Raw genomic sequence first — 22,649 nt, forward strand, 5'->3', positions numbered from 1 at the left:
TTCTAGAAATAAATAAACGGATCACATGACCATTGACCTTTTAACATGAAGGAAATAACAAATATAATGCATTGGGGAAATGATAGTTTTTGGGTTGACAAAGGATGTTCTCGGGAATATGATTTTGCTGTGAAAAATGTGAACTGATGTAATTAAATGCAGGACAGAGAGAACAAAAGCCGATTGAAGCTTGGGCAACTGTACGGGACTAAGAAGCCAGGATAATTTTAGTTAGGATAGTTGTTTGATGATTGATAGTGTTCAAGATGGGGGGGGGGGGTTGTTGCTCTGGTGGTTTGGGGTTAGTGCTGTTATTAGTGTGGTTTCTTATGTTGAGTTACCGCTACCACTACGCTTTACAGGTTTACTGGTTTACTGGGCAGATGCGCGTGCTAGGAGAGAGGGGGTTTTGAGGGTTCGTACATACCACGGGCCTTGGCATTTTTGGGGCTCTCGGAGCCGCTGCGTTTGGCTGGGCTGAGGCTCGAGGAGGTCTTTAGGCTCTTTGAGGGGCTCGATGCGCTGCCAGATGTGGAGGTCTCCGTGTTGTCCGTGCTGGATGAGTTGTGCGAATTGTGTGTAAGCATAACGGCATGATCCTCGCCATCGCTGGAATCATCACTGGAGTCGCCCGTGAAGGGCATCGAGCGTATTTGAGAGGCACGCCCCTTGACCGTGGCATAAACGGGCACGGATATATCACAGAAGCCGCCGCTGGCGGTTTGTTGCTGTCGCGTCGGCGGCTGGGGTGTGCCCGGTGTGCCGCTGCTGCCCAGCGTGCCATTCGCATCATGGCCATGCCTGGCTCGTCCATTCGATAGGGTCAGGCTGTGCTCCTGCTGCACATCCGGGGTTGGCTCATTGCTGGCGGTGCTCTCCGCGGTGCTGGTGCCGGTGCCGGCAAGTCCATCGTTGGCCACCTGATAGATCTTGGCCTCCCAGCTGGGAAAGCGATGCAGCGGCGGCGTCGGCGGTCTTGGCACGCCCAGTTCGCTGGTTGTGGTCGTTGTTGTGCTCGAATTGCCGCCGCTGGCCATTAGAGCCGGATTGTTCTTCATCCAGGCGGGCAGCTTCTCGCATGAGGGCGTATAGATTTCCGCATAGTCGTGCGCCGTGTCCGTATCGGAGCTATCTGGCCGGGTGCTCGCCACAGCAGCGGACTGCGCTGCCTTGCTGGAGATACTGGAGAGCGGCGCCAGGGTAAGGCCATCGACGGCCGCTACCAGATTGCGCTCGAGCTCCTGCGGCTCCATGGATAGATTGCGTCGATGCTGATGATGCGGATAGGAGCTGGTCAATGGCCGGCTAATGATCTCCTGTGGATCGAGGCTCTCACTGCGTCGTCGCGTCTCCGGCGTATTTGCAAAGTCCTGCACATCCAAGCTCAGGCTATTCCGCACAGGTCCCACAATGCTGTGCCGCTGCGATTGGTTGGCAATGTGATTCTTGAGCAACTCCAGCTGCTGATTACACTTGATATTCTGTTCACGCAGCAATTGATTCTGTTCCTCGAGATCTCGCAGCTTATTGTTCACCCACTCCTTGATCTTGGCGGCCTTTGCCTCGATCTGGCGTGCGTCATGCAGGCGCAGCTGCCTCTGCTCCTCTACTTGAAACTCCAATGAGTTAATTGTCTTCTCCGCCTCGTTGCTGGGCAGACAGACTCCAACGCCTAAGCCCCCTGGCCCGCCTGTGCTGCTGGCCAAGACGCTCTGCTGACAGGCAGCGGCCAAAGCTGCAGCGGCGATTGCCTGTTGCTGTTGTTGGTGTACGGGAGAGCTAGTCGCTGTGCCCTGCTGAGAATGTTGTTGTTGTTGTTGTTGTTGCTGTTGTTGTTGTTGTGCTGGTGGCTTTGGCCATTCACTGAGCCGCTGCTCCATAGCACGCACCTGCAAGCATACAAAGTGGAAACAAGTGTTAGAAAAAGCTTTGTCAGGTAAGCCCGCCAACCCGCCCACTTGGGAAATCCCCTTAGCCTGCCCCAATACCCAGTAAAGCGAAAAAGTTTCTCAGACAGTGCAAAAAAAAAAGACTTTGAAAATTCAATTAAATTTGCGCTAAGCTGCGGCCGTAAAATGCAACGTTCCTTTGCCAGGACTAATGGTTACATATGACTCCTGTTTCGCAGAATTTGCTGAACAGCGAGCAAGTGGTAAGAACTTGGTGAGAAGTAAGCAAGTTTCCAGCAGTTAGTTCAACTGAGGTGGAGATCAAGTTAATAGTTAATGGAAAAAGTTTACTTCTGCTGGGATTGCTCTGTATGTGGTTCCTATGTGAGGAACCTTCCTCAAAGAAGGTTCAAAACTGCGGCAAATCGGAAGAAAATTTTAGCTTAAGGCAGCAAAAACTCAGATAAGTCGGAGGTTCAAATATTTTGTAATAAAAAGTCTAACATTTATCTTCAGAACCTCAGACAGAAATCTAGGTAATATGAAAAACGGAAGATTTGCTAGATGTAGTACGACTGGAACATGTGCAGGAAATTTCCAGCAAAAATTTGAACGAGAACTGGCTTAATGCAAAGGTTCAATTCCTCATATACTGTTCAAATTAAGACAGAGAAGTAAAAGACAGAATCGAATTAAATACTTGTTGGAACCAGTTGATACAGACATGTTGTTAGGTTAAGTAGCGAGAGTCCAACTACAACTAGCTATTATTTATAATCGGATGTGCTTGTTGCGCACATAACGAGCTAGTCTAGCCGGTGCACAGGACTCCAGACCCAAAGGGCCAAAGGACTGTCAAGCGCGTGGTAAAATTATGAGGCGCAGTGGCGCAAAAACTTGTGTAATTAAACGCAACCATTTGAGGCAGACTATGGCATGCATTTAACACTTGGCTGTGCTGCAGTTGAGCAAGGCATGCGAGCAATGCCTGGGGGCAAGGACTGGGGCAGGGACGATAGGGCAGATTCAAAGTACATATTTCTTCTTTATGGGTACACAACAGTTTGCAAGTAATGGTAGAAGACGATGGCTGAGAATACAAAAATAAAGAGAGGGGAGAGAAGAGAAAAAAGGGAGGGGGGGAGGGGGCAACGAGAAACAGAGACAACGGAAACGCAGGACATGGAGGAAATAGCTTCATTTGACACGCCAACTTATCAGGTTGCCCTCGAGGCTGGTCACCACAAACGGCAACTGACAACCAAAGCAAACCCGGAAGCATGCTGAATGCCACTCGTGACCAAGTGGCAAGTGGCAAGTGGCAAGCGGCAACTGCCTCTTGTCAGCTATTGCATTATTAGTTGCCACTTTGACTTGTGGCACTACGCAAATGGGTCAATTGCCCAATGTTCAATGTTCGGGATGTGTTTGCAGGTCGAGGAACCCGATTCGAATTCTCGCTCAATGCCGGCGGCATGCGACCACTTGCAACCTCAAGCAACGTCTAATGCCCCCTGAAGCTCAGCTGGTGAATGTTAAAAATAAATAGACTGCCCAAAATAACAAACGAAAACTCAGGTTATTGGACGCGTTGCATATAAAATGCCAAAGTGTATGCTTCTCCTCACCTGACCAGAAACCTGACACACACAAACAAGCACCTACATACATAAAGTCATAAAAAAAAACATTTTGGCAGTTTCGAGCCCTAGAATCAAACAGCGGTTTAGCCAATACATACATATATACAATAACCAATGGATACATACACATACATACATACATATAAACATTCAGACATACATACAAACATACATACATACATATATACAGACTTACATACATACCTTTACACACACGCAGACATGTACAAATCCTATTTGATTGCCAAAAACTAATCACTTCACACTTATCACTTAAACCTATAGCATGAAAACCTGTTAGGCTTACTTGAATTTATGAGAATCGAGTAGAAGGGCAATATTTAATACTTTTTATTTAAATTGCAGCGTCAAGTAAAATGGTCTCAGTTTGGCATAGGATTACATACAGACATACACACATGCACGCATACATACATACATGCATGCATTTATATACACATGCATACATACATAGAAATATATTACCAAGTCTACATTCATACATTTATATGCACATACACACACATACATATGTACGTATATGCAAAAATTACCACATACATGCATACATTCATATAAAAACATGTAATATAGCGGGTTCAAACTTGGTACTGGAATCATTTTAATTAGGAGCAAGCAAATGTAATAGTATAGCATTATATTCAGGTCGACAATCGGACTATAAGGAGGAACCAATCTAAGTGAACTACTTTTTGATAAGGCTGCCTGGAAATAAAACTTTAAGGGAGATTCCCATTCAATAACAAATCTGTGTGTAATCATTTTAAAAGAAGTTTTAGTTCAAGCAACTTATTGCTTCTTCTTTGAGTTGGTAAAAGTCAAAGCATTTATACCGACACTTTGCCAACTATGCAAGATTTGTAGGATAGTGTAGCCAGGCAGCAGCTAAGCCGAACAGCGAATCAACGTATTAACTGCGCCCAAGTAGTTTCGGTTTCAAGTTTCTGTTCTAAAACTTCAGCCATAAAATTTGGTGGCGTTTAAAATAAACGAGAAATAAACAAAAAAATAAAAAAGTTAAGTTTATTTAAGCCATAGCGACACAACCAGACCATCCAGCAAACGGGCTATCTGAAAGCTGTTTAAGTAAAAGTTCTCGAATGATAACCATATGCGGGGCCAAAGTTCAAGAAGTTTTGCATTTGCTTTTCGGCGTTGGATGCATTTAGGCGTGCCGCTAAGGAACAAATAGCAATAGAAGCTTGACGATAAGAGAAGTCGACGGGTGTAGGCGGGCAGGCGGCATACCGGGGCTTAGCTGACTCTATCTGAGTCTGCTCGGGAGTATCTGAGTCGTGTCGCTTGTGGCAGCAAATGTTGGATATGAAAATAAATCTTCGCTCTGTCAGTTCAACCAAATCCGGCAATTTGCGCCATTTGATTAGATTTGGCTGCCGGTATGTGTGTGAGTGTGTGTGTGAGTGGAAAGGCGTAGCAAGGGGGTGGGGTAGGTGTGTTGGTAAAGGAGTCTCAAGTCCTGTGCAGCTGCTGGGTCTCATAAACGCAGTCTATACCGAGTTCTGCTCCCCATAGAGCCAACTGCTTGTTCAGTTAAGTTAAAGAGTTTCCAGATCGAAGGGGTTCACTCGGGGGGGGAATACTGGGCTTACGCTTTACGGCTGAGCGCAGCTGCAACTGTCGGGCGCAACAAAAAAATAATATATAAAAATGGGATACAATTCGATTTTTATTGCGCAACGACATTTTTATTGCTAGCTGCCAGCCAAAAGGGGGGAGTGGCTGGGTGCTAAGAGTAGGGAATAAGCAAGGAGCAGGGAATAGTAAGTGCCGCCAGATGCCCGACTACATAGCTCCAATGTCTGCCCACTTAACATAAATCTCGTCTGCCGTCGCCTGCTGCTGCTTGTATTAACTGCAAATCCCAAAGTCCTACACAATAATTTGCCTCAACGCACAAACGGATTATGGAAAAGAAGACATGGCAAGAAAAAATTAATGAATCAAATTATAGCGCTCTACTCGAGAGTGTACGACTTGGAGATGCCCTGTACGTAACTAAAAGCTGTTATAAAACATACTTTCTGCAGTGTACCCCACACAATGAAAAATTCCTCTTTTAATAACTTCTTTCAGCCTTTCACCGCTATAAGATGCTTTTCATATATGCGCTCTCTCTAAAAGTTTTTATAATTTGGAAATATTTCTGATTCGCATATGCTATACATCTTATATACTCAGATATAAACAGAAACCTCGTTGAATACTTATTTATCGACTGAAATGTTATGAGAGGAGTTAAAAAAAAATATATATACATATTTATCTCTGTATATAAAACTGTTTGTCCTGACTGACTGATTGAGCTAGGAAGTTGAAATTTTCACAGTAGTTACCTTATGTGATGAAGCTGCACGTTAAGAGGGGGAAATTCCAATCGCTTGTGTGTAAAAATCCCGAAAAACGGTTGTATGAAATTTTTTTATTTACCATTCTATCGGCATCAAATACATGTATGTACATACAAACATACATACATACATACATACATACATACATACATACATACATACATACATACATACATACATACATACATACATACAAACATAAATACTTACATACATACATACATACATATATACATACATACATACATACATACATACATACATACATACATACATACATACATACATACATACATACATACATACATATACATACATATGTATATATGTAAGTATGTATATATGTAAATATGTATATATGTGCATATGTACGTACACACATATATACACATACACATACACAATAAAAAAACCAACAAAAACAAACTCAAAAAAAAACAACAACAATACTAGCTAGGCATGCACAAGTGCAGAGCCTACTTGAATTCTTGAGAATCGAGGAGAAGAGCACTTGGTATAAATTCGTTTTATTTAAATTTGCAGCACAGCGACAAATAAGCTTGGTCAGCGTTTCGCATTAGAAAACAAACATGCATGCATACACTAACATACACACGCCCACACACACACACGCACATACATACGCACACACACATATATAATACTTATATGCCTTCGTACAAAATACTTGTTATTATTATATATTATTATATAATTTTTGCCATATAAGTTTAATATTATAAGATTTGTGCAGAATCTATACTTTATTTATTGCTAGTAATATATGTATATACTTATTCTGAGTATAAAAACAACAATATATTTTTAAAATATCTTTAATCTTTAAGATTAAGATGTGGTACACAGATGTGTAATTGGATACATTAACGTAAGATCGACTAACCTTGCAGTGCTAAGATCCCAAATATATTAATAATCATAATACCCGATTTTTCTTGAAGTATTTTCGAAAAGGGCATAAATTCTTACGCTCGTTCGCACAATAAAAAACCGAATTTGTTAGCTGAACGAAAGATGAATAAGTTAGGGAATGAATATATACTCATCTCTAGTTATGGGCGCCTGCTCCCAAAGCATTTGAATCCAAATTTGGATTTGAATTTTTAATGCGTTTTGTGGGGGTTGGGGCACGTTCGGCATTTCAAGGATGGAATAATCATTTCTATTCAAAGAGACATAAACTACTCGAAAAGGCAAATGAAATATGGGAAAATTGTGAGGAAAAACTATTCAATGCGCTCATTCAGTCAGTCACCGATTGAGTGAGTGAGCCATTAAATAGACCGTCTCCCCGCCAATACCCCTCGTGCTCCACAGCATTCCGATTTTTGTGCCAGCTCCATTTTGCTGGCTCGTGCTCTTGCCAAGCTTGAATCCTGTTTTTATTACTAAATGAACAGACGCAATTAAGTGGTGTAGGTTGCGACCGCCTGAAGGGTTGAACGCTCAGAAAGGGGGAGTGCTAGATAAGGGCAAAGGGGATGGGGGGGAAGGGGTGGGGGGTGGAGTTTAGGGAGGGGCGTCGCTGCGGCAGATGACTAACGACAACGAACCATTATGTTTGGGCGCTTCAATGGGTGCCCAGCAAGTGACTTGTTATGGAAAATGTATGTAAGCTGAAAGCTAGGGGAGCGGGGCGCAGCAGGGTTGGGGGGCTGGGTATGGAGCGGTCTAGTCTGGCCATTTGCGGTGAGTCAGTTGCTATGTGCGCGATATGTGCGGGGTGGGGGCGGTATTATCCACAGTTTAAGTTGCTGTCAAAGCAGATGATTAATTAATTTGTAATGAGCGCTAATGTGGCCGCTAGATGGCGCTGCGCAACGCTTGCAATCTACTGCAATTACATACACTCGAGCTCAAAATAATAAGTACACTATTAAAAATCAAATATTTAAAATTTAGTTGAAAATAACTAACTAACTAAAAGTCGGATTTAAACATGCTACCCGCCAAGCTAATTAGATGTGGCGTTGTTTAAATATTTTTGGTTCGATCTTTAGCGGAGAACTCAAAGCTCTTCATTACAACTTTGATCGATCTGGTTCTTAAGCTGGACTGGTGTCAGCGTGGCCAAAAAAGCAGAGAAGTTTAGCGTAGGTATACTGTACAGGGTATAGATTTTTCGATTTGCCACGCCCCAGTGGGGTAGCCGAGTATATAGTCTAACTATCAAGTCTTTATCATGAGACTTGCTGCCCCTTGTCATTTATTGTATTTTTACTAAGATCTTATATAAACTTTGATAGTTCTCTTTCTCTCTTTGTCTCTGTAAACTCCCCATTTAGTCAACTTTGACAACCACCTGTCAATTAATTGACTCTGTTTGACAGCTCTTAGCTGCAAATCCTAGCTTGTTTGTTTATCTAGGCAGCTGTTTTGTGGACTTTTCTTCGCATGAGCCGCATTAGACTCGCCATACAATCTGCTAGAGAGGAAGTGGATGGGGTCGGGTGTTGGAGCTATGTCATTTTTCTGTTTGTACAAATTGCTGGCGCCGCTTGGCAATTTGTTAATACACATTACACAAATGTGCCGCAACATGTAGCATTCTGTTAAACGTCGCCTTTCTCTCGGCTTTCGTTGCCCTGCTCCCTCCGAGCGCTCTCTTGAGACTTGGCATCCACTTTCGTGCACATCATCTTTGGGGCATCTTACATATGTGCCTGCCTGCCTGACGCCCCCTCGATTTATTTGAGTTTCTTGTGTTGCTTTGACTTCTTGAGCAAATAGCCGCCGCACACCCTCTATATTCTTTATACGCTTCATGGCTTTACACACTTCACTCTGCCACTACCACTGCCCGCGCCCTGTTGTCATGCCACATTTTCGACGTTTAATTTCGAGTCATGATTCCATTGTTATTTATAGTCAACAAAGCGGCAGCAACTGAAGCAGCAGCAGGAGCAGCCACTCTAGGCAACACTCCATAAAATATTGTTGGCTCCCCAAACTGCGCCCTCCCTCCAGCGCCAAACAGCATTCAGCTGCGGCATCTCTCTTTCTCTCTGCCCCAAACCAGCGCTGGCACGCGTCGCGTCGTCGTTTAGTCTGGGGTAGTAGCTGCCACAGTCGCTGCCGTTGCCGCTGCCGCTGCCACTTAGCTGCCTGCAGCTTCCGTTGTGGCTTTAAATGTTGTGTTGCATTGCCATCGAACTTTTAATTTAATGCAAGTATAGAGATGATCTGTGCAACATAATATCGCAGCTAGTCATTTGCGTGCTGCTGCTGCTGCTGTTGCTGCTACTGTTGCAACTTCTTGTGGCACTGTTGTCGTCGCTGTCACCGCTGTCTTCCTGATGATTTTTCCATTAGAATCAATGTCAATATTTGCAGCATGTTTTGGCAGCTCTGAAATTGAAAATGTGCTTGTTGCAAATTGTATGCGACGTGGCTGTTGCTGCCTTCGCAGCTCTTTTTTGCAACTATTCGCCTCTTCCTACGACCGCTCCCACACTCGAACCGTCGCTGTCTTGCATCGTCGTCGGCCCGTCTCCTGCTTGCAACAATTAAAAATCTCGCGGACATTGCCACGTTGTGTGTAATTGTGGTAGCTGATGGTGCTGTATGCTGCATCCTACATGCTAAATGCTACATGCTTTTTTCCTTCCATTCCGTCACAAGTGGCACTCGTCAGTCAAGTGTTGCCGCGACGCTACTGTTGACGTGTCATTTTTTAAGGAAAGTGTTGCATAATTTGTGGCGCATTTAATATTAAATTACGCCTTTAAAGTGCGTTCACAATAAAAATGTTTAAGTGTATATCACACTTTCGATTGTTATGATGATAAAAAACAAATTGAATAAATAATAATAATAGTAATATAAAAATGATAATAACAATTTTAATGCTATTGATTGATAATGATAATGATAACGATAATGATAATGATAATGATAATGATAATGATAATGATAATGATAATGATAATGATAATGATAATGATAATGATATTGATAATGATAATGATAATGATAATGATAATGATAATGATAATGATAATGATAATGATAATGATAATGATAATGATAATGATAATGATAATGATAATGATAATGATAATGATAATGATAATGATAATGATAATGATAATGATAATGATAATGATAATGATAATGATAATGATAATGATAATGATAATGATAATAATGATAATTATAATAATAATAAGAATTCTCGATTGCTATAATTATTTTGATTTTTATCAATTTAAATTTTTGTTTTTATTAATATTACGATTAGGTCGCAACTAAAATCGACAGCGGAGTCCTGTGCAAGCTGTGGCCTACGGCTGCCACGCCTACAAGCACGCCCACCCCTCAGCTTGCTTAACTTAATCAGTTTTCAGCGAGATACAAAGCCGGAAAGGGACGTGGGGGCTGGTGTAGAAAAAACTTTGCAGCTCCTTTTGCCAGACAATAAACTTAAACAAAAGTTTCGCTGCTGATAAAAGTTTTGAGCATGCCCAACCCAATAGGCGCTATTTAGGGATTCCTGGAACTGGGAATTTGAAACTTTAAAGTGTGACCTGTTTGGTGCATTTTCTAATGCTCAGGACTTGGATGGCAAATGGGTTTTCAGCGTTCATCGACTGGGAATTTGGCGGGCATTTCAGATTTAACAACTCGAAAGTATCTTAAGAATACGATGTCTAAAGTGTGCCCAGCTCAAGTATCTATGGCAGCATTGTTGAACGTCAAAAGGCAAACAATATGCCCAGCCACTGCAGCGGGGGGCATTGTGTCTGGCGGGGCGGTTCCCGTTCCACACTACGGCAAGAGACCAAAGCAAAGATGCCGACAATTTTGCGACAAAAAAAAAATAAAAGAAAAAACTGCATGGAAAGTGGACAAGTAACAGGAAAATGGCAGGAAAAATGCCAGCGATATTTGTGCGCTTTTCAATAATTTTCCACTTTTTTTGCTGTTGTTTTGTGTTCGGCCAGACGCCCCAAAGTCTGTAACAGCTGCGCCAACTGTTTCTGACAGTGGGTGGCATGCGGCACGCCTCATTTGTTGCCCGCTTTTGGCTGTGGTGCAAACGATGTTTTTACGCTCGAGTGGTGCCAGTGGTGCGGCCGCTCACTGAAATTAAAACTGAAGACGCGCTGCAATCATTTCCACTTTCCACTGATCGACAAAGCATATATTCCCCAATTCACATTTCCCTTTAAAGGGGCGCTGCGCTTGGCCCCGCCCATTGTTAATTAGGCGGGGAAACCCCATAAGCAGCACAAAGCAAAGCGTCTGCCTCAAATTGCACTTTGTTTTCGCTTTTGCCTAACTTTGTGTTTGTTTTTTTTTTAATTTAGAAAAGGGCTTTTGTGCAAATGTTGCCTCGGCAAATGACAAAAAGTGCATTCAAGTGTAAATGAGAGGGAGAGGGAGTTTGAGAGAGACAGAGAGAGAGAGAGTGAGAAGGTGAGCAAGAAACTGTCGCTAATGTCTCTGTTCAGCTATTTTACAAAAAAAACAGTGTAGAGAATTCTCGAAATTGAAAAAAAAAAACAGCTTTAAAAGACTTAGGCTTGGGCATCAAAGGTATTTTATTTATATAAATATTTTTATGGCAGATATCTGAAGATTTAAAGTTAGTTTGCTTATTATATGAGACATTAAGTTCTAGTTTCAATATAAACATGATGAAAATATAGTTATATACATAAAAAGAGCTTAAAGTGCTTTAATGTTGGTTCCAAATAATATAATCCCATCCAAATAATAATAAATGACTGTCCAAAGAATTCACATGCATAAATTTGTCACCTTATTGATTCTATTATTTATCTTTTTAAATTTGAAGATTATTATATCATTTGCAAAGAAGTTCATTGAAAATGAAATGGTTCGATTATCTGCGTTTCAGAGAATTTTTAATTTATTTTCTTTTACGAAATACTACATTTCTGGGAAATCGATTTCCATAAATACGATAATACATGTCAAAGAATATATTGTAGTTGAATTAAAACAAGTTTCTCTTCAAAAAATTACTTATTATTACTAATTACTATTAATCAACTAAGGCATTAGCGTATTTCAGTCATGAAAGCAAGCAACTATTATGATATTTCTTGGAAAAAGCAATATTCAATAGTTGCTTAAACAACTGAATACCCTCATGGATTGAACATTATAATTATCACTGCCTTGTATGCGCGTTTGAGTCTATTATGCCGGATAGACATAATATTGAATTGTAATATTATATTTTCCGATCGAAGACTTTCTGAATGTGACAATGTGAATTCAAGGAACAGCCATAAGTGACTCTCTACAAGCCCAGCTAAACTCTTTTGCTCTTTTATGTTAATATTTCTTAATATTATCAGTATAATACGCATTAATTGGAAACACACCCATTACCAATCATTTGTACCGAATTAACTAAAAGACGCATTTTTTCGTATTAAAAAGAACTTTGAACTGCATTGGGCAAAGGCGCTGCCAACTTTTTGATCACAACTCATAAACGTGACCTTTTCGATGTCGCTAACCAATTAAGCGTGAAGCGGCAGACTCCCTTACCCCATAACAACAACAATAACAAAGACAACTTCATCCAAAGTCGCCTTGGAGGAGCTCAACGATGCGTTCGACGTTGTGAAAACTCTTACAACAAACACACACACACACATACATATATACACAACATACAAGCAGACAGACGAAAACTTGTAAGCAATTAAAAGCAGTTTTCCCCTCTCATTGTTGCTCTTGTTCGTTTTGTATTTTCTTTTTCATTTAATTTTTTGTATTTTTGCTTGCACTTGGCAAGTTTTTTTCATTGCATCTTCTTTGTCTTTGCTTCTCATAAATATTCGATTTTAATAGTATGGCACTTCCCAACACTACCCTTACATAGCTGGCCCAAAGATCGGACAATATGTAGAAGCCGTCCTGAATTAAAAGCAAGCTATATTTAATTTACGATATTTATCTTTGTAAACAATTAACTGATTTTTACCTGATCTATAGTTATATTTATAACATCTTTTGGCGATTGAGGATACATTTCTATATATTTCATTTTGTATATCTCAACAATTTTTAAATTCTGTTAAATATTTCTTTTAATGTAGCTAATTATTTGGGTGATACGAAAAAAAAATGGAAAGCACAATTGATATTCATATGCCCAAGTTTCAGCTTTAATTGTTTTAAATATTAAACTAGTAAAACTAATTTAAAAATATATGGGAAATTGAGTAATTGTTCAGTAAGATAGAAATAATTGTTATATTTTTGACATAATAGTACAATTATGAAACCTAGTAGAACTTTACATTTCCATCCAACTACATAAACTTTTCTGTAATATCATAAAGTGTAATAAAATCAGTAATTCCCCACATTTGTTTTCACAAGAAAGATCTTTGAGTATGGTTCATATATTTTGGAATGGGTATTACGTACATTTTGGGCATATTGTGCAGCAGCCCTGCTCCAGTTTAAGAATTGCCATTTTACTAGGATTTTGTATACACTTTCTTCACAATTAGAGTCTTATATAGTTACTTTCTTTAGTGGAAAAACACACACGCGAATGACGAGTCTTATTAGATTAGAAGTTCATTGTCATAATGTGCTGGGCACAATAAGGGTTGGGGGTTGTTTTTCCAACTAACGCACAAAAACTCTGCGTATAATAATAATAATTCGCGTGGCCAAACTATTTTGAGTATAAACCGGTTTGGTGGTGGTGGGCGGAGAAGGGTAGGCGGTCACTGATCGCGAGCTCTGCGTTGCTGCTGCGGCAGCTGTGTGAGGGTTGTTTTAGGCACCCCTTTTGAAGGGTTTTTAAAAATACTGCAAAACTGTTTAATACTTGCAACAAAAATATTAAAAAAAAAAATTCAAATTTAACACGCAACAAACACTGGCAGATAACACTTTGAAAATGATGCAACACATAAGTAAGAGCAGCGCCTTTTAAAATTCAACAATTGGTACCGTTAGAAAAATATTAAACGCCGCAAAGCGACGCGCACGAGTCGAGCAACTCTGAAGCACTGAACACTAAACCGGCTGCCAGGCAAGTAGCAGCCACCAAGCAGCAGCAGGCAGCAAGTACCAAGTGCGAGTGCGAGGGAAATTTTCGCGCGCGTGGAGGTGGGAAATTCGTGCAAGTGTGTGTGTGTGTGTGTGTGTGTGTGTGCGTGTTGGGTACATAGACTATCGTTGACAGCTGAGCGAGGGAAGTTTTAGCGAAACGAAGCATTGCCCATGAGCTTGTGTATATGTATGTGCGTGTGTGTGTGTGGGTGTGCGTATGAGTCGTGTGAGCGCGTTTTATTTCGGGGTGGCAGGTAATTCATCTTGCAATATATGTCATATATCACACGCACACACATACATACATGCGTTATAAGCCAAGCAGCGTATAAATAAATAAATAATAAGCGTATAATATAGTATAGAGTAACTGTAACATCAATAAAATTAAACCAAAAAAAAAAGGAAAATTTGTAAATCACTCGGCCTCAATGGGTTATCGGTATTCGGGCATTAATGCGTCTGGGCTCTCGGCTCTTGGCTCTTGGCTTCTGGTTTTAATGGGCTGCCTTATTGCATAGTTCAAATGGAATTTATAGCAATAAAATACGTAATTCACAGCCCTCCACCCTTTCCCCGCCCACCCTGCTGATTAATACCAAATGACTCACGCAGGAATGACAAAGCTAACGGCACTTGTATTGCTTTTAATACTCTATATGAAGGTCTCAAAGGAAGGATATGTGATAATTTTTTTGGAAGAAGCTTGTAGAAGATTTAAAAACTGCCTTTTTTATTCCACGACAGATATGTTGGTTAAGCGAAATATACAGCAAAGTAGAAGGTGCGCTATAAAAAATAATACTTAAATACTACTTTAATACTGCAATTGAATTATTTATCAAATAAATGGTTAATCCTTTTGTAGTGAAGTGTTAGAATAAGTGTAACGATAAAGAAAATATCACCAGCTGAATATTTTGCAAGATAAATAGTGCACTTTACATACTTTCTGCTGCAAGCTGCGATAATTGTGCAGGGTATCTAGACATAATTGCTTTATAATTTTAAAATATAGTAGGTATTATACTTAAATGACATATTTAGGATATATAACTTCCATTATTTACATAGAACGGGCCAAAGAAATACAAGGGATACCCGAAAAAATGAGATTGAGTGTGAAAATGATTTTGACGGAGCTTTCAAAAAGAAATCAACTTTCTTTTCGCCAGGAAGAAATCGTAGACTATTTCACTGCATCGAATCCCTGCACTTTACAGGGTATCTTTGTTACTAAGCATCTTGTGGTTTACATATTTCTGGTGTCAATGACTTTCGCCAAGTTTTGCGAGCTTCATTCCGTGCGGGTGGGAGGACGCCAACAGACCAAACATCAGTCACTTTGCCTTCCTTCCGGCCAAAAATGCGTGTCATGTGAGGAGCACAACAAAATGAAGAGATGTGATGTGTATGGGGGGGAGTGGGGGGAAGTTGCGGGGCTTAGATGCATGTCAGTTGTCAGATTATGTGTCGGAACAACATTGAGAACAGCAACTCGCCGCACAATTTATCTACCCCACCCAACTCCCGCCTCTGTTTCTCTATCGCTCCGCTAGAGAACTTTGCCGTTAACCAAATATTGTTGCAGCTCCTGCCACAGCTGGCGCCCCAAAAGAGTACCCAGCACCCAGCTCGGAGCATGAAATAAATGTATGCACATCTATATAACATGTTGCTCGGGCTTGGCCAGCATCAGGCCGCAACTTCGAATCCGGGATTCTTGGAGCTCTTTAGCTGATTGTTTGCGGTTGGTGTCAACAATTTGGCTGATTAAAAAACAACAAAACAGTAGCTGTGTATGGAATTGGTGGCCATATGAGATGCGAGATGCGAGTTGCGAGATGACTCAGTTTCATTGTCGTCCTCGTCATCCATCAGAGCGCCAGCCAGCATGAAGATTATTGGCTAGACGCTGGCAAAAGCAACAACGACAACAACACCAACACGAAAACCATAAAAACAAGCCCAACCAGCGAACAATCTATGTACGGGTAGCCGACGCATAAACACCCTTGCAGCTGCATGATATAAAAAGTTTCTTTTAAATAAAGAGGCATAATTAAAGTCTTGGGTTTCTATACGATTTAATTGCAATTGAGAAACAATTTAAAGGGCTCAATAGGAATCAATAGAAAATGTCGGAACTAGTATATAGGAACTAGTTCGATTTTGCAAAGCTGTTTGCAGAAAAGTGAAGATGGTAAATGCGAAAAGCTTTTGTGATAAAGTCTTTCGATGTGGATGAGGTGAGTATTATAATAAAGCTTGTTAATCCAAATATTGGCCAAAATATCTTGAGAAACAAAAATGTAGTGCTCCATAGTTTGGCGAAGATATTTTGTAAAACCAAAAGAGCATCTACATACAATATATGTATACATGATAGAGAATGCGCCCATCTATGTACTACCTGCCGATCAGATATATATAGTATATATTTAACTGTTTGTGGCTGTCACTTGCATGCAACAACAAATATAGCCTATTTATAGGGTATATAACAAGTCAAAGAACATCCTTCGTTTTGAGCGTGTTAGTGTGAAACGCCCCGACTAGACTGGCTGGCAGCCAAAATACAGCTACCCCTACGGCTACAGCTAACGTATCCCCCCCCCCCCCCCCCATCACGCACACACACACACACTTGCCCCCGCCGCTGCACAGCTGTTAAAGTGCAGTTGGTCTCCAATAAGTAACTGCTTAAAGCGCCATTACGCGCATTCGTATGGATCGCATCTCGGCCATAACTCAAAGCTGGCTGCAACAAAGTCTCTGGCAGCGCGATGTGGCACATCATTCACATGCGGCAACTGTTGCATGGAGCAGCAGCACAACGGGCCGCTATTTTTAAATGCATATTAATGTGGAGGCAACCCGCGCCAAATGATGTCGTCGACTTGCGGATGAGTTTTAAATAAAGAAAAGCAGCAGCAGCAGCAGCAATAACAACAACAACAACAACAACAACAACAACTACAAAAGGACCACTTAAATCGTGAAGGAAAAAAAAATGCAGCGCATTACATTTTTCAAATGTGCAACAGCCACGGCAGCGACGCCAACCGCGAGGGCCAACTGCGAGTGGGCGGACGCTGCGGAGGCGGCTTCAAGCGAAAGTGGCGCCGTCGCCGTCGCTGTCGACGTCAACGTCAACGTCATCGTCTGCGCTGCACTCTGATGACGGATGCATGCATCATTAATTCAACTGAAGCAGCGCAACAACAACAACAACAACAACGAGAAAATAAACAACAAAAACAACAACAAAAAGAGGCAAACGCCAACGCGCTTTGCTTTTCTCTTCATTCTGTGAACTTTTATGCATAATCATAGTGAAAAAAGGGGTACAAGACGTAGAGAAATGAAAATTGAATGGACACATACGAATTTCGTATACGCTACAAGAAGTGGCTAACAGTTATACAAACAAATTTAAATAACAGCTGTAAAAAGTTAATAAAAATACCTGTACGAAGCTTGAGATTATGCAATATTTTTTTTTGAACATTTCATTTTCAGAAAGAAAAAGTCCTTGAATTTAGATTGAATTAAGCTAACCTGAATATACACTTTTTTTTTATATTGCAAAAAGAAAAAGAAATTATTTATGAAGCTATTTTGAAATTCTTTAGAAGAATTTACTTTTTCATCTATATCAATATTAATCTATATCTTTAGTCAGAAAGAGAAAATAACAATTTTCATAGATCTTTCGTTAATAAATTATTGTATATCCATTTAGAATGGATTTTGCTACACATGCAGTAATTTTTTATTTTATTTATGCATACTTATATACTATAAGTATTTTTTAATATTTTATTATATATCTGATTTTCTATAATTATAATGAAGAATGACCTCTATATATACCAGAACGAAGTAAAATTGTTGGATAACTTTTAAATGTAACTATTATTAAATGGGTTAAAATTTTACCTTGTTTTATAAGACTAAGCCACAAATTAAAAGTGAGAGTTAAAGAATATTGAAATGAAAAACTAAAACTTAATATAACGAAATTAAAATTTTACATATTTATTAATTTTCAATAATTAATTATTTTATTCATACTATTTATGTATTGTTTACACTTTAATCATATGCAGTTCGACCCACTCTCGACAGCATTTGTATTGCTCGCATAAACCAAAGCTCCCCAAATGTGTAGGGTGACTGAAAGCCAAGTTCGAGCGTCTGGCGAAATGCATTAGTGAGTCAACCGGCGAATGCAATCAGCGCTTGGCCCACATAGCAGGGAGACGAGGTAGAAGAAGTGGAAGGGGAGGGGCAGGAGAAGCAGGACGAGTAGCTGTTTGTTGTTGCTGCCTCTATCTAATCATCTATGCGCTTTGTTTACAAAAAGATAAATGGCCACTGTGCGGAGATTGGCTCGAGGTGAAAGGAAGCGTGGCGGGGGATGGGCCGATGTGGAGGAGAATGTGGCGATAGCTGCACTTGGAGGCGTCTCTTGAGATTGGCACGTGTCCAAGCAGCGAATGCAGCTCGCAAGCTGCAAGCTGCCGCATCAATCGACAGCTGATGGGGCAGAGAGAGAGAGAGCTAGAGAGAGAGAGAGAGAGAGAGAGATGGCGCTGCTGCTGCTAACTGCCACGAGCAATCAATCAACTCATGCAACCGACGGTTGCAACTGGCGGCGGCGCCGCTGATGTTGCTGTTGCTGCGCCCACGTTGCACGTTAATTGATTTTGCAGTGTTTGTGCTTGTGATGAGCTATGCAACGCAGCGCGGAGGCGCCACAGAGGGGCCAACAAACAGAAAACAAAACGCCACAAAGAGATGACGACTCTCAGATAAATGGCTAAATAATTGAAAAATCCCATCAACAGATTGACCCAATTCCCGGGAAAGGTTAAAAGTTCAAATACGAAATGCGAAATTTTTAATTGAATTTCATTTGCAGCTAACCTCGCTTGGGCGCGGAGGCGTCAGAAATGATGTACATAAATGATACACGGCTGAGCGATTTTGAAATGTGACATAAATTTGAATTTCTTCTCTCTTTTATTTTCGAATGTCATGAGTTGATTTTGAAGAAGAAATTGAGGGGTATTCGGATCGGAACTGGGCCCTAATTATAGCCAACTCATATGTACGAAACATAAAATTAATATAAATTTGTTATGCGGTTTTATGGGGGAACTGTAGCTGGTGCCCCTTGATCCGATCATGCAACGCCGAGGCTGTGGCAGCCAGGTGGGCGTCCCATTCGGATTACCCAAACGAATTTTACAAATACTCAAGCGAGAATTTCGAAAATGTTTTGAAAGTCATTTAGTTTCAGGAGCTAAGCTAATTTTAGCTGTTCTGAAGTGACATTCTTTTTGGCAATTAGCTGGGCGATAAGTTAGTTTAGATGCTATGATTTATTCTAATATGATGAATATCAGCTTCAGATTAAGTCAAAAGATTTTGAAGCAAAGTCAAATGGAAATCGAGTGCAACATTTTTGTTGCATATTTTATGAAAAGTCTAGACAAAAACTAAGCTCATTTCCAGAAATGTATATTCGAATTTTGTTTCATATTTTGAACAAACGAGAAAATATATTATTGAAGATCTTTAAAACTGATATGGTTTTTAAGGGGTTGGGTTTCTATAGGATTTTTTAAGATGTGGGATTTCTATACTAACTCTGTAAGGATATTTTAGGTGACTTTCTAGAATCAAGGCAATTCTTTTTATAGGAGATTTTTGGAACACCTTTGAAGGCAAAGGTATTTATTTAAAGCAAGTCAAAAATATTTAAAGAGAACTGTTCCGCGACCCACTTCATTTAAATACCTTACAGTATATAGACCATTACTCCATCCTCAATCCCCTTCATTGTAAATACCCCTCAATGTGAATACCATATAAGCTACAAAATTGTAACTATACACTTATTTCAGAGTCTTTCACTTGGTAGAGGATCAGAAGGAACCGATCGATTCCAGCGCTTAATAAAACAAATTGAATAACCCTTGAATGGAACTTTCAAAATGAATAAATCAAAATGCATTTTTTATTTAAATATAAATAATATATATATAAATATAGATAATATATATAAATATATACATATAATATATATCAATTTATATATCATCTATATCTTTAATATGTTTTAAAAACGGATCTTTGAATAAAAATTTTTTTGTTTGTAACCAAATAAATTTTTAAGGCAAATTTCAAAATAAAGTACTGAGTTTCCGATTAGTCTACTCGAATACTTTCCAAAGTTTATGATTACGACAGCATTTCCCACGAATAGATTTTTCTCTTTTTGAGCTCTTTTTTTTTGAGTTTTCTAAAAACGCCTTTATATTAAGTTGTTTATTTTCTTACATTCTCATTTAGTGATTGCGGTGACTTTTTATAGGTTAAAAAACACCTCAAAACATACTTTAATTTACTTGCATATTCCTTATGCACAAAAATATTTTAAAATTTCTGAAACTCGTCAATTTTCAAAATTTTCAAATAAATTTTGAGCTGTTAAAACATTCGCAACACTTTAATATACATATATAGATTGGAGATTAGTTTGAAGTTTTGGTCTACACTGAAAAATTGACGGATCCTGTTTATATATATATATATAAGTACTATAGAAGCGATAAATTGAACCGCGCTCAATCGCTTACCTTCTTTCTATAGTTATCCATTCATAAAACTGGTTCGTTGCACGTTTTCAATGTTGAAGTCTTTATCGTTGTTTTTGTTGTCGTTGTCTTGAGTTGTGTGCCAAAGCGGGTGGGCGGAGGGAGGTTTGGCTCATTTTCTCGTGCAGCTAGTGCAGCTGCCGCTGTACGCATTTTCTTTGTTTGTGGCGGCAGCAAACGCAACAGCGGCGACGCTTGGCAGCCACGCGGCGACAGAGCAACATTTTTATGACACTGCTCAGCCTATGGGTTAATAGCCAATTCACTGTTGTTGTAATTGTTATTGTTGTTGATGTTGTTGATGTTGTTGTTGTTGTACTAGTTGCAGTTGATATTGATGCGTTCGCTGCTGTAGCGGCATTTGCGTCTGGCAATGCCCGTAAGCTATGAACGCTGCTGGCAATGCCGAGAGCAACAGCAGCCAGCCAGCGTCCAGCCTGCGTCAGAGTCAGAGTCAGAAAGCTTGGCTTTGCTTTTGCTGCTGATGTTGTTGTTGTTGTCGTTGTTGTTGTTACTTTTGTTTATATTAATTAATTCTCTAATATAAGCCTATGCATGTATACTTGAGTTATTGCAGTCGCTTTGTTGTTGTAAATGGACGTTTCTTGTGTGTGTGTGTGTGTGTGTGTGTCTCTCTATTTTGATATGTTGGCATGTGTAAAACGCGCTTGTTGTTGTTGCTGCTGCTGCTGTTATTTGTGCCGTTTCTTGCTGCTGCTCTCCTTTCGATAGTTTATGCACAATTTACATACGCACACACACGCTTATTGTTGTCTCCTTTGGCTGTTTGCTGCTTTCTTAATTAGTGTTTTTTTTCTCCTCTTTTAGTTATTTCCATTTTGCTTTGTGACTCTGCCAGTCAGCTGTCTGTCATTGACATGTGCGCGCGCTCTCACGACGTCCAGCAGGCGCGCTCTCTTCCGGCATTCGCTCTCGCTGCTGCCGCTGCTCTTCCCTTCGCCAAGTCTCTCGCAAACGCCAATACTCAGCGTGGGGTGGCAGTCACTCACTCACACGCACACAGACGCACATGGAAGCGCACATGCACGTTGTAAATGTGAATGGCCGCTTTGTGTGTGTTTGTAGGTTTTTGTATATTTTTGCGCAACACAATGCCAAATTCGGCCTAAAATATATTATATTTGGTACATTTGGTTGCCTTCGGGCCCGCACACACAACACACATACTTCGATTCAAACACGCACACATACACTATTGCAAGCTTTTATTTAATTGCCAGATTTGATCATTTCTACGCACTTCAGGCAAACACAATATATACATATATATTTTTTTTTTAATTTTGCTTTTTGTTGTTCTTGTCTTGGAGTTGCCACATAGTTTTGCACGGTTATGTATTTGGGCCGTTTGTTGCCACCCCGCGCGCCTTTTACTATGCACCGAATATTTCTTCTTTATTTTTTTTTACTCTGCACCAAACTTGTCTTTGTTTATTGTTGTTGCTGCTGGCTTTGGAAGTGCGTTAACTGGTTAATTCGCTTTGTTGCAGCCGCTCGAGTAAAATTGTTTAAACAAATGGAACGGAAAATAATAAAACGCAGCCTGTGCAGCAGCGTCGGAGCAGCTACAAGTCTTCTTTTGCACAACTCTTGCGCTGTGCTCTATGTTACGCTGCTTTAGTGGGCCGCTTGCTTTCGTACACTCGTTCGTGCTCGTTCGCGTTCTCTCAGTCAGTCAGTCAGTCAGCTTTTTTTTCGGTGGTTGTTTCACTTTTGGCTTTCTTTTGATTCTTGACGACGGCTCCGCTCCTCTCCCCTTCTCGCAACTCCTGTCCGTTCTGATATCCTGTACACAGCTGGCAACTACAAAGTTGCAGCCCAGGACTCTCGCTGCAGTTGCTCGACAAAACGTTCCTTGATTGCAGTCATAAAACACAATTGCAAAAAAACACGCACACGCATACGCACACACACACAAATAAAGAGTCACAGGCGCTCTCTCGCTCGCAGTACGCTCTCTGTCGC

At 40.4% G+C, this 22,649-nt stretch overlaps 1 protein-coding gene across 11 annotated transcripts in view; it reads right to left on the reverse strand.

Moving 5' to 3' along the window:
* The window catches only part of LOC135428355 (uncharacterized protein CG43867), a 148,561-nt gene that overhangs the window by 9,298 nt on the left and 116,614 nt on the right, over positions 1 to 22,649 (reverse strand). For 10 of the 11 annotated variants that reach the window (XM_064682299.1, XM_064682300.1, XM_064682297.1 and 7 more), the window contains one exon: positions 428 to 1,889. In XM_064682299.1, the coding sequence (XP_064538369.1) occupies positions 428 to 1,889 (1,462 nt within the window). Of the gene's footprint in view, positions 1 to 427; positions 1,890 to 20,645; positions 21,530 to 22,649 lie in introns of those variants that run through there. The other variant, XM_064682306.1, reaches the window with a different exon arrangement.

Source organism: Drosophila montana, unplaced genomic scaffold, assembly GCF_035044405.1.
Source record: "Drosophila montana isolate Dmon_TW-CO22-7 unplaced genomic scaffold, ASM3504440v1 contig_2481_1, whole genome shotgun sequence".
In the NCBI taxonomy this organism is placed as follows: domain Eukaryota; kingdom Metazoa; phylum Arthropoda; class Insecta; order Diptera; family Drosophilidae; genus Drosophila; species Drosophila montana.